General features: G+C 41.0%; 2 protein-coding genes across 2 annotated transcripts in view; one reads left to right on the top strand and one right to left on the bottom strand.

Annotated features, from left to right (window-relative positions):
- The window catches only part of Sec23 (transport protein Sec23), a 229938-nt gene that overhangs the window by 174997 nt on the left and 42859 nt on the right, over window positions 1-12082 (bottom strand). The window lies entirely within an intron of this gene.
- On the top strand, window positions 1079-4480 carry wfs1 (wolframin ER transmembrane glycoprotein wfs1). Its single transcript, XM_065220133.1, has 3 exons — window positions 1079-1303; window positions 1521-3678; window positions 3740-4480. Exons 1-3 carry the CDS (start codon window positions 1207-1209, stop codon window positions 4203-4205), a joined length of 2721 nt encoding a protein of 906 aa, XP_065076205.1. The 5' UTR covers window positions 1079-1206; the 3' UTR covers window positions 4206-4480.

The raw sequence follows: 12082 nt of genomic DNA, 5'->3' as shown, positions 1-12082 counted from the left end.
GGTTCTGCAAAATTAAAATTAATGAAAACTATATATGGATTATTCTCAAAAATTCTCACCTTAATGAATTTCTGCCTGGTAAATCCGGTGGAAGCTGGGGTGGAAGCGAAGTGAGTGAAGTGTAAACTCCATTCAATTGGAAGCTGTTTCACCTTGTTTTGTGTCACTCGTCAAATTTAGCGCCAAACTGAAGTAAAGTGCTGCCAAAAACATCGCAATAAAGAGGTATTTTTGACAGTTCAACAACTTTTATTTCAAAAAATCACTTTTAAAATTACGAGTCGAAAAGTAAAAGAAGCACTTTTAAATAAAAAACAAATAACTTTCGTTTTGAATATCTTCAATATTAAAACCGAGGAGGACGACTCTATCTACGATGGAGGAAAAAAATGTGTTTTGCGGTGGTTAGCTGCGCGCACGCTGAGTAGATAGAAAGAAGATTGATGACGATTCTGAAGATTTCCTGCAAAAAGATGATGCGTGATGCAAATCGATGCGACAGATGAAAGAAGATTTTTCGAAGATTGATTCGCTAGTGTGAGATTTGTTGAGCATCTAAACTTGAAATTTAGATGTGTTGCCCTCCTCGATTAAAACTACAGTTTTAGAACACATTGTAAACATTGCTGTTCCACACTCATAAAATTCGATACCTTTTTATTGGTGAATTTCCATGTAAAATTCCACATTATTTTCACATAAACAGAATCCACTCAGAAGTACACATGTAATTTATGAGTCAAATGAATAGTATGTGTGGTTACACATGAATTTTATGTGTACACATAAGAACTATGGGTCCGACACATCGATATCATTTGTTTATCACATTGCAAACATTCGTGTGTGGGACGCATAAAAATTAGCATTGAATTTTTACTAGTGCATACAATAATACAACATGGCTGAATCATAAATTTGACACATTAGAACACCTATATGTAGTCACCTTGTTCATCCCTTGGTCAATTATTGCGCACTTCAGTCGCAGGGTTTGTCATATACAAAAAATGCAAAAGAAAACAAAAGAAAAACATCCATCAGCATCTGTCAAACATTTCCCATCTTTTTTTTTGGTGCCACAACTGTTGTTCGCTCGTCGTCGGGTTTCCATCGTTTTTCGTCAATAATTTAGTGCAGTAAGTGCAGCTACTTTCGCGGCTAATAATCTACTGATACTTCGAAGCCAACACGCTTATCACCGCCATGGCAAGCTGGGCTAACCGCCCTCCAATCGGGGATGTTTCCTCCACCGCCGTGAATAACAATCCCTCTTCGGTTCGGAAGAAATGGAACCTTGAAGGTATGAGATTCAAGTTCAATTTACATGCACCCATCAAGGTGGGCAATGTCCAAAAATAGTTACTACTAATTTATGGATTTTAATGATCAGCATTTGAGTGCGATCTCAAAAGTTGATTATTTTTCGCTTAAAATAGCATCGATTAGCGAACCGCGGAGGATGATCTCACCGGTTGATCAAGGTGGACGTAATTAATAACCATCTGTTTGTGTTGCAGATAAAAAGTCCTTGCGGAACCTGAAATATCACTTTGCCGAAGATGGTTGTTCGGAGGTTCAGTACACGCTGGCCAAGCAGCTGCTTGAAGAGAATGCCGAAACGGAGCCGGCCCACAATCACGCCCAGGGAGTGCATTGGCTGCTGCGAGCCGCCCAGCAAGGTCATGAGCAAGCCATTGATTTGTTAAGCGACTGCTACCGCAGTGGTCGTGGAATAAACGAGGCGAACGAGGAAGATGTTAGGAGTTGTCTGGCGATGAGTCCGGGGGAGAGATCTGCCCGTAGAGCAGCTCAGGAATTGTTTGCCTCGCTTTCCAACGGTGAAGAGTACGTAACAGCCGCTCAGTTGGAAAAGCGCATGAGAGAGATTTACAAATTGGACAAAAAGAGAAAAAGAACCCGTCCGGATGGAGCCGAAACCGGGGAGGATCGCGTGGAAGCTAGTCCCGATAGGAATGGTTCCTTCAGCGGCAGTCGAATGAATAGGAGTTCCGGGCAGTTTCAACCGGTTAATCACATCTCAGAGGCGAATTTGCTGTCCGCGGCAGTCAACTATTCCAACGGTAGACTGCCGTTTGTTAGCAATGCTCTCACTCTATCGGTGCCAAATCCTCAGAGCTTGGATCACGTGCCCTGTTTCCACAGGCCATTCTTTCACCCGATAATGTTCTTCTCGCTGCTGTACCACCGACTGTTGGCCATGATTGCACCCTTTCCGGGATCAGGATTTAACGGAATTCAACTGATTTTACTACTTGTCACATACTCGCTTTTTGCCAGCGACAATCTGGTCACTCTTGTCCCCGTTGGAGCGTATTACCTGAGTCTGATCGTGATGGTTCTGTGCAGCTTCAAGATGTTGAAGTCCAAACATGACTTTATCGATTTCCGGATGTGGTCCGGACTGTTTCTCCGGTACGGCGACGAGCATCTCAATACGAACGACTCGGAAAATCAGTACCTGCGGAATAATCTCCGGCCGTACCTGTACTTTTTCGTGGCGTTCTTCACCAACGTGATGCTTCAGCCCAACATCAACGATCAATGGCTGCCGTTTTCGGAAATCACCGTTGTTTCGTTCGTTCTGACCTTCGTCACTATGCTGGCATTCATGTACACATCGCAGGATCCGTTTCCGGACTATCTGATTCTGTTCTCATTCGGCTTGAACGTTCTGGCCAAGTACCCGTACGAGATGGATTCGGTGGTGACCACGGGATGGCGGTTCCTGGATTTGAAAGTGCCAGCTTTTTCGACGTTCGTCATCGGAAATGGAATTGAGTTCTGCTTGAATTGCCGTGCGCTGCTCTACCTGATCATTCCTGCATTTCTGGCGTTCATCGGTCGCAGGAACAGCTGGAGAGGAATCTATCAGTATTTGATTCCACATTGCGTAACGCTAGCGTGGCTTCAGATCTGTATAATCGGTTCGCAATCGGCGACGATGTTTGGTTTGGTCCGTGGAGCCTTGGGCCTGTCCGGACTGCTGCTGTTCCTGCCTCTGTTTGGTATAGTGACACTTCTGATACCGGTATTCGCTACTATTGAGTGGCTTTCTCTAACTGACTCCACCGTCCGGCTGTGGTCGTCGATCAGCGCAGCCATCATTGCTATTTTAATTTCGTTCTACATGGCCGCCTCCCGGCGAACCGAGAAGTACATCACATTCCTGCAGATAGCGATATGTGTTATAGCGACCATATTTCTAACCCTCCCGCACATGATGTCCAATTTCGAAACGCTCCACGCTACGGAAGCTGGATTGTATGAATCCGGTACCGTTTCCTCGTCCGATGCCAAGAGTCCAACCATGCCACCGAACAGTCTCAGCTGGGAATCGTACTATAAATTTTGCCATCAACCTGCATGGGATCGGTTGGGGAACAAGATCAAAACGCAACTAAGATGTGCCCATCTAGATGGAACGGCCGTTCGTTGGGAGGGAAACGTGATCGATCTGGAGATTGCCAGCCGGAAGAACTTGCGCGCGGATTTCATACAAAGCTATTTGCCAAGGTTTCTAGCCGATCGGATCGCTTGTTTCTACGGCGAAAGGGTGGAACCGGAATGTGACCCCTCCGAAGACCACCAGCACTGTGAGGAGATGAAGAATTTCATGCAACAACAGACCCGCTGCCACATGGACAAATGGAATACGTAAGTCATCCCCCATCCTGCGTATATAATTATATATTCTATTTTTTCTCTTTTATTTCAGATACGAGTACGAACTCAAAGTTCGCATGCCATCGCTGGGACTGCTCTCCAAGCCCGCCGAGGTTACGCTGAAGGCGCAGCACGCCTTCGGAAACTTCACCCAGAGCCTGAACAACAGCGATCGCATTTGGTTCCTTGGAATTCTCCGGAATTTCCTGAAACCGGCATCGGTGCACACTCCTCCGGCTGGTGGTGGCGATCCTTCCGACGGAAATTTCAACGACCTGCACATGGATCTCAGCGGTGCCGGTGCCGGGGCTCGGGTCGATCGAAGCAACATGCGCCTGGGACGGAAGAATCCACTGGTCGAACTGCTCGCGATCGGTTGCATCAACTGCCAGGACCGGGATCTGACATCAATGCACGTGGCCGACGGGTTGAAGGTAAATGCACGGGTGCGCGACCTGCTGCGCGGAATCAAGTACCTGCTGAATGTGATCTTCAATCCGTTGGTGATCTTCAAATAAGAAACTGGAGAAAGTCATTCGCCTTTTCTTTTTATGTGGTCTGTCCTAATCGTGTAATGTTAAGTTTTCACGTGAGTTTAACCGATATCTGTACTGAGAGTTTCACTGATTTACATTTAGTTTTATTTATGATTAGCTAGATGACCTAGGTAGTCGTAGGAAGAGAGATTGCATTTACAAGAACGGTTGAGAGAGGAGATAATTCATGTTTAGATCATTCGACTAATGAAACTGCTGTGAACAAGTTAACACAATAGAGGAGAAAACTGTTGTTAAAGGTTACGTGATGATGCTTTCCGTCATTTGTGACTAACTTTTCTGTTCTTTTTTACCTACCTTACCACCCAGAAGATGATACATAGCTATGATAGGGTGAAAGATTTTGATTTGAATTAGGATCCAAAAATTCGCAATTTTTTTTCCCAAGTACCGATAATGTAAGCTTCCAGCTACTTCAAGCTGCAGCATAGTTTATCCATTCAACACAACTAGGCATCGAACACATTTCCTAATAGTAGATTGTTTTTCACGATTTACATGTTGTGTTTGTATTTCCCTATTTTTATAGGTATCAAAATATGCGTTTGCGATTGTTTAAATCAAGATTCAAACCACTTTAGTTTAAATCAAAATCTTGTACCCTAATAGGTTAATCAAAATGCATATAATAATAATAATGATTGTGAATGGAAGATGTCAATTATTTCACGCGGAAAGAACATTTACAATCTATATGCCACATTCTACCAGGATGTAGGGGAAAGTAGGGCAGCTTGGGCCACCTTAAGAAAATTATCACTAATGATACCAAATTCAGTGGAAAATTGGAATGATTTTCAACCAAATGGGTAGTTTCAAGGCCTTACTTACATCCTGAATACAAATGGAATATTAAAAGGTAACTTTTGAATCTCATGAAAGAAAATTTAACAAATGTTCGTTTTGAAACCGAAATAAAACCGCTGGGTCCGTGTAAATTTTCAACTGATATACATTAATTTTTAATACTTTTTTTGGAACTTTTACTCAAAATTACTAAAAAAAAACATCTACCGTGTACATTTTACCTACACTGCTAATAAAATTCACTTAATATTCACCTGAAAAAGTACGTAAATATTTTCCATCGTACTTTTCAGGTAAATATTACGTGTTTTGGAATGAAATGTTGTTTCAAGTGATTCATATGAAAATCAAGTGATTTTCACGTAAATTTTATCGGACATTCCGATGATCGTCAAATTAGCTTCACTTAAAAGTTACGTGAATTGTTTAGTAATCGTCACTGGATTTTGTAGTAATATTTATGTGAATTTGTGGTATGTTTCATGTGTTTTAATGCAGTGGTATTGCATTATATCATCCGGATTTTTTTTTAAATAAAATTTAACTTATTTGTTGAATTTTTACTTTATTATAATCAACATAAAATTGTTCTTTTTAGTAACTATCGTGAGTATCAAACCTATTCTTAAATCTATACCCAGTGCAACAGGTTGTTGTTAAGTTGATCGTTCTGCATTTGTTTGCTCCTCAATGCTCTATAATAATTGCTGCTTCTGAATAAAGTTAAAGTTGGTTATTGGTTTATTTAAAACATTAAGTTTGATCCTTACATTTACTTTCCTCCAACAACTGATGACTTCGAAAAGGACATCATGTCTCCAATAGACGTCTTTTTGTTGTAAGCACTCCTGTAGTTTGGCGATTAAGCTTGTGAGGACTGCTCAATCCGATTTTACGCTCTCAAATTATTTTGGGTATTGAAAATCAGGATTCACATATTGATATTAATCAAACTTACGCTCACAAACATTAAAAATCCCCAATCTCCTAGTAACAAAAATCACATATTTTCAACCGGCGCCATTTTGAACTAACAAATACGCAAAAACAGTTTTCACATCATGAGGTCACTTAAAATTTACGTGAACTTCACTTAAAATTTATCTGTATAACACTTGAACTCTATCAGTGAATCTAGTGGAATTCATTACCATGCCATTGATATTTATGTGCAGCATGTAATTCTTATTGGATTTCTATTTTTGAAAGGTTACATGATTTTTCAGGTGAAATTTACGATTGATTGAAAAATGTCAGCCGCCATTTTGAAAAAAAACAATATCCAAAATGGCCGAATTTTAGTAAAAATGCTTTACAATATTGCTGAATAAAAGCAAAAACAGTCTGCAGTTAGCATTTTCGTTCCGTGAGTATACTCTATATATAGGCGAATTTCCGAGCTGCGAAAAATTCCACCGGCTGAAGCGAGAATCGAACCCCCACGGGTGACGCCACTAACCGCTGCAGAGAACACTCAGTAGACAAAAGATATAAACATCGATAGAACTGGAAGTTATTTGAATTGGTATATATTCAAACTGTCTGCTCGGTAACAACAGGGAAACCAGTGTGCCGATAAGTCCGCTGGTCTGATCGCCAAGGAGTTTGTGACAGGGTTCTATTCGGTTATGTGTTCATTTTTAGTAAACAGGGCCCCGCTGTTGTGTCACTTTTTGTCGAGTGAGTGAACTCAAATCCATCCGTGCACTCGTCAATGCAACCCAACAATTAGGTACTGCATCGTGACGTCATAAATGAACTCAGTGTTAATCGGCTGAAACTTTTTGACAGTTCAGTGGTACTGTTTACAAGCACTTAGTCGTTTTTTCGAAAAAAAAAAATTCTAAAATTTCCGAATTTTAACTTGAAAATTGTCGAGGAACAGCGCATTGCAAGGATGTTGCTCGTGAACATTGCAGAAATGTGGTTTACATCTCACTGCAGCCTGAAAAATTATCGAGAAAATCCACCCAAGAAAAAATCGGCTAAGTCCACGTAAACAGTACCACTGAACTGTCATCAGATTGAGGTTAACCCCGACGGTGCAAAACCTAATAGGATGCTGCACGCTGACGTCACAAATGAACGTGATGAACCCGCATTCATCAGTTTGACATCCAGTGATGGTTTGCTTGTTAGTCGATTCAAGTGAATTTGAAGTTTAAAAAAAATAATTAAAAGATATGATATCGGACTATGTTTGTTTGAAAAATATTTCTCTCCAACAAATCTAAAAAAAACATCTACCGTGTACATTTTACCTAAAGGGTGATACGGTCAAAATTTGGTCAATATCAACTTGACGTATTTCTTTCAATTTTGCATTTAAAAAACCTGAACACCCCTCATTTTGAAGGTGTGTGTGTGTAGAATGTTGCTCCTATTTTGATTTTGGAATTCACTCTTCAGTTGTCAAAATGCCGTCCAAGCAAGAAGAGCAGCGTATCAAAATTTTGCTCGTGCATCGCGAAAATCCGAGCTACTCGCACGCAAAGTTGGCAAAATCGCTAAAAGTTGCCAAATCAACCGTTACAAATGTAATTAAAGTGTTTGGGGAACGTTTGTCGACAGCCAGGAAGTCTGGATCGGGGGGAAATCGAAAACCGGAAGCCGCTGAGACGACAAAGAGAGTTGCCGGTAGTTTCAAGCGAAACCCTAACCTCTCTCTCCGAGATGCCGCAAATAAGCTGGGTGTATCGTCTACAACCGTGCATCGAGCCAAAAAACGAGCCGGACTATCGACTTACAAGAAGGTAGTGACTCCAAATCGCGATGATAAACAAAATACGACGGCCAAAGCGCGATCCCGGAGGCTGTACACGACGATGCTGACGAAGTTTGACTGCGTGGTAATGGACGACGAAACCTACGTCAAAGCCGACTACAAGTAGCTTCCGGGACAGGAGTTTTATACGGCAAAAGGAAGGGGAAAGGTAGCAGATGTTTTCAAGCACATGAAACTGTCAAAGTTCGCAAAGAAATATCTGGTTTGGCAAGCCATCTGTACCTGTGGCTTGAAAAGCAGCATTTTCATAGCTTCCGGGACTGTCAACCAAGAAATTTACGTGAAAGAGTGTTTGATAAACGTCTGCTGCCTTTCCTGAAGAAACACGGTTGTTCCGTACTGTTTTGGCCGGATTTGGCATCTTGCCATTACGGTAAAAAGGCCATGGAGTGGTACGCCGCCAACAACGTGCAGGTGGTTCCCAAGGACAAGAACCCTCCCAACACGCCAGAGCTCCGCCCAATTGAGAAATACTGGGCTATTGTCAAGCGGAACCTAAAGAAGACCAAAAAAACTGCTAAGGGCGAGCAGCAGTTCAAGGCAAACTGGCTTTCTGCGGCGAAGAAGGTGGACAAGGTGGCTGTACAAAATCTGATGGCAGGGGTCAAGCGTAAGGCCCGGCAATTCGGATTTGGAAAAGCGGAAGCCTAACTGAATATTTTTCCTGAATTTTATACTAATTGAACTTGAAAAAGAAATTTAATTTGATTTTTTAAATAAACGATTTCACCGATTTACACGCGTTTTCCCTTGACCAAATTTTGACCGTATCACCCTTTAGAAAGACTTTATTTTTTTCTAAAACTTTGATTCAGACGTCACTTCGAACAGAAGTGTCGTTTTCGAATTTTAGTAAATATGCTTTACAATATTGCTGAATAAAAGTGAATACAGTCCGAGGGGGGCGACACATCTAAATCTCAATTCTAGATACTCAACAAATCTCACACTAGCGAATCAATCATCGAAAAATCTTCAATCATTTCTCCCATCTACTTGCATCGCACATCATCTTTTTGCAGGAAATCTTAAGAATCGTCATCAATCTTCTTTCTATCTACTCAGTGTGCATGCAGCTAACCACAGCAAAACACATTTTTTCCTGCATCGTAGATAGAGTCGCCCCCCTCGATACAGTCTGCAGTTAGCATTTCCGTTCCGTGTAGTATACTCTATATATAGGCGAATTTCCGAGCTGCGAAAAAGTAAACCGGCTGAAGCGAGAATCGAACCCCACGGGTGACGCCGGTAACCACTGCAGAGAACACCCAGCAGACAAAAGTACAAAAGATATAAACATCGATAGAACTGGAAATTATTTGAACTGGTATATATTCAAACTGTCTGCTCTGGAACATTAGGGAAGCCAATGTGCCGATAGTCCGCAGGTCTGAAATACCTTAACATTTCGTGTTTACTCACCTAACAAAACACTCTCAAAACATCAAACAAACATATATAACACTACACACATGTGTAGTTTTAGTACTATTCGGCACACTTAGGTTTCCTTTTTCTCGATACTGCAACTTTTTCTAACAAAAAATTCCACCCAGGCATAAGGGTAAATGGAAATCGTCTATTGAAATGTGAAGAATCAAAGTGACGATCAGTGCTGATAACCCAAATAATAGAACTATTCCACGTCGTTAAGCAAAATAACCATAACAAGTTTATAAGGGATGACCTTATGTGGTCCAGCAACCTCCGACCAGTTGCACTTCTTCTGGCAATCTTTCGGGTTTTGTTTGTGCCATCACCACTCAGAAATTTTCATACTATAAATTTATGTAGAATCTAAGTGAAATTATCTTACATGAAATTCATTTGAAACTTATATATATTCATCTAAGTTTCAAAGCGTATTACATTGCTTTTAATACGATTTGTAATAAATTTTATTAACGTCATATACTTTGCAGACAATTTTTAATATCTGAAGGTTACGTGTTTTTTCCAGTGAAATGTATGTGACAAATTTTTTGAGTGAACAACATTCTCTTGATCGAGGCAGCCGGTTTTAAGTGGACCCTACACGATTGCTTTTATTGACAATAATCGTATTGTCAATACATTAAATATTGACGTCAATACATAGGTATTGACTAGGGGCATCCCACTCTAAACTTCATACCTAATATCAATAAAATATTTGTAAATCCCGCGTAAGTATTCTTAAGTATTTTTTAGTATTTTAAGCCTTGGCTACAAATTTCCATCGAAGTAACACTTATTTTTTGATGACCGGTTGCTAGTGCAGGTGTTTGTTGTTCACTTGTTGTTGTCGGTCGTCTTGTATTTATACAAATAGGAGTGTTAAGTATTTTTATTATGTGTATAAATTAGTATTATTTAATTTATATTTTTCAGCGATTCAGTTTGTAAAAATGCTTCAAGACCTGGTTACAAAGAATGATGTTTTCAGTACAAGTTTAACGGTATTACCTATCGACTGAACTCAAAGTGTGTATTGGCTCACATAAACCCTTTCGGTGCACAAAGATCCTGCGATGATGAGTACTGGTGTTTTCAGATATAAGCGTGCATTTGGCGTTGACGGCACCATCGAAAAATTTGCTCTTGCACCAAATATAGACAGTTTCTTATGGGAATTTTCGGTGGAGTGAAAGGATAGTACAAAGTCTGCCATGTTTCACGCACAGTCTGACGTTTGCTTATGGATTTTCTCATAGGAGTAAAGAGCTACAGATTCGCCGTCAACGCCATTAGCTGACCGGAGCAAAATTTGCGATGGTATGAGAGAGACAACTAGTACTTTTCTCTCCCTCTCTCTCTCTCTAGTACCTTCGCAAAATCTCGCCTCGCGCGTGAAACATCGCTCAGGACGGAATTCACCTTATTTCTAAACATGTTAATTACCGTTGACCTATCTAGTAGCGAATCATCTGACTACGATTTTGTTTTTGCAGTATCGAGGAACTGAAGCCGTGAAAACGTGTTGCAGGCCTGCGCAAATGCAGGAAGAAAAGTTTGTCGATCTGCCTGGTGTTGAATGGGAATAATCGTGATTCGATTCTGACCGGAAGCTTTTGGCCCTTTTGACTCTCCTTTTGAATAAACTACTTGTAACGATGTCTCAGGCCCAGACCGCGGAAAAGTCAGGATCGAAAAGTTCGGTAGGCTGATAAAACTCTAGTACAAGTCAATAGTAGTGAAATTGTGCGACATAGTTAGTGCCAAGGAAAAACGATTACCGTGCTATTGCACGTAATGCTAGAAATTTTAAAGAACGATTTTCAGTGCACATAGTTAAGCTTTTTAAAAAACGTGCCTTAGAAGTAATTCCAACCGGTGAACACTCGTGTTTATTTCAGTTACCATGGAGACGTAATTTTTCATTAGCCCCGGTCCCTTTCAAATTGTATCATTATTTATGAACGGCCTTATATTTGAAATGACGTTTCACATTCATCTAGTGATGTCCGATTTTCATTCGAATAATCGTTTAATCGATTAACGAACCGAAAAGTAAACTATTTATAATCGGTTAGATCATGCCGATATAAGCATTAACATCTCCACAGGATCATCACCGATCGTTTCAAACATGTGCTGCACTCTCATTGGTGGAAAAATGGCAGCACAGCGAACAAAAAATAATCGATTAGTTGTTAATCGAGTAATTAAAAAATGGGACATCTCTGATTTTGGTGTGATTGTTTTGATAAAAATGAGCGCAAAATTTCATCTCTTCCGAGGGGGCAGCAAAACCACAAAATTACCTTGAATACGGGGGGTTCTCATTGGATGAAAGGGACCTTGAAAGAAGACACTAAAATAGAAAGTTTTTCTTCCGACAGTTTCATCTTAGTATTCATCTTTGGTAATTCCGTACAGTATTGTACCTTGTGTGTACGGTTGCCAGAACTTCCTTCGAGTGAAGGTGCACCCCTAGGACGCCACGGGGTCCGTTCTAATCGTTAGCCACATAGAACGGGCGTCTTCGGCCGATGAGGCATACAACATAGCCAGTCCTAACCTCGCACTCTCATTGACGAGAATCATCAACGTGGTCCGGGTATCCCAACCGTCCGTCGCATCGCTTTATTCACCACCCGCGGTTTTGCATACTTTCCGCCAGGTGAAGACCCTAGCGTTGAGCTCACCATTCGCCATTCGAGTAACGCCCTGTTGCGGCTAGTCGCCGGCAGGTAGCCAAGTAGTCAAGTTCGAAGTATTACCAACAATCAATACGAAACTAACGATAAATTGGCTCACTACTGAG

Source organism: Ochlerotatus camptorhynchus, unplaced genomic scaffold (assembly GCF_037179485.1).
Source record: "Ochlerotatus camptorhynchus isolate MF236.1 unplaced genomic scaffold, CSIRO-AGI_Acam_v1.1 ptg000010l, whole genome shotgun sequence".
NCBI lineage: Eukaryota > Metazoa > Arthropoda > Insecta > Diptera > Culicidae > Ochlerotatus > Ochlerotatus camptorhynchus.
Note: the sequence above shows the minus strand (reverse complement) of the source record. Positions and strands in the feature narration are given on the sequence as shown.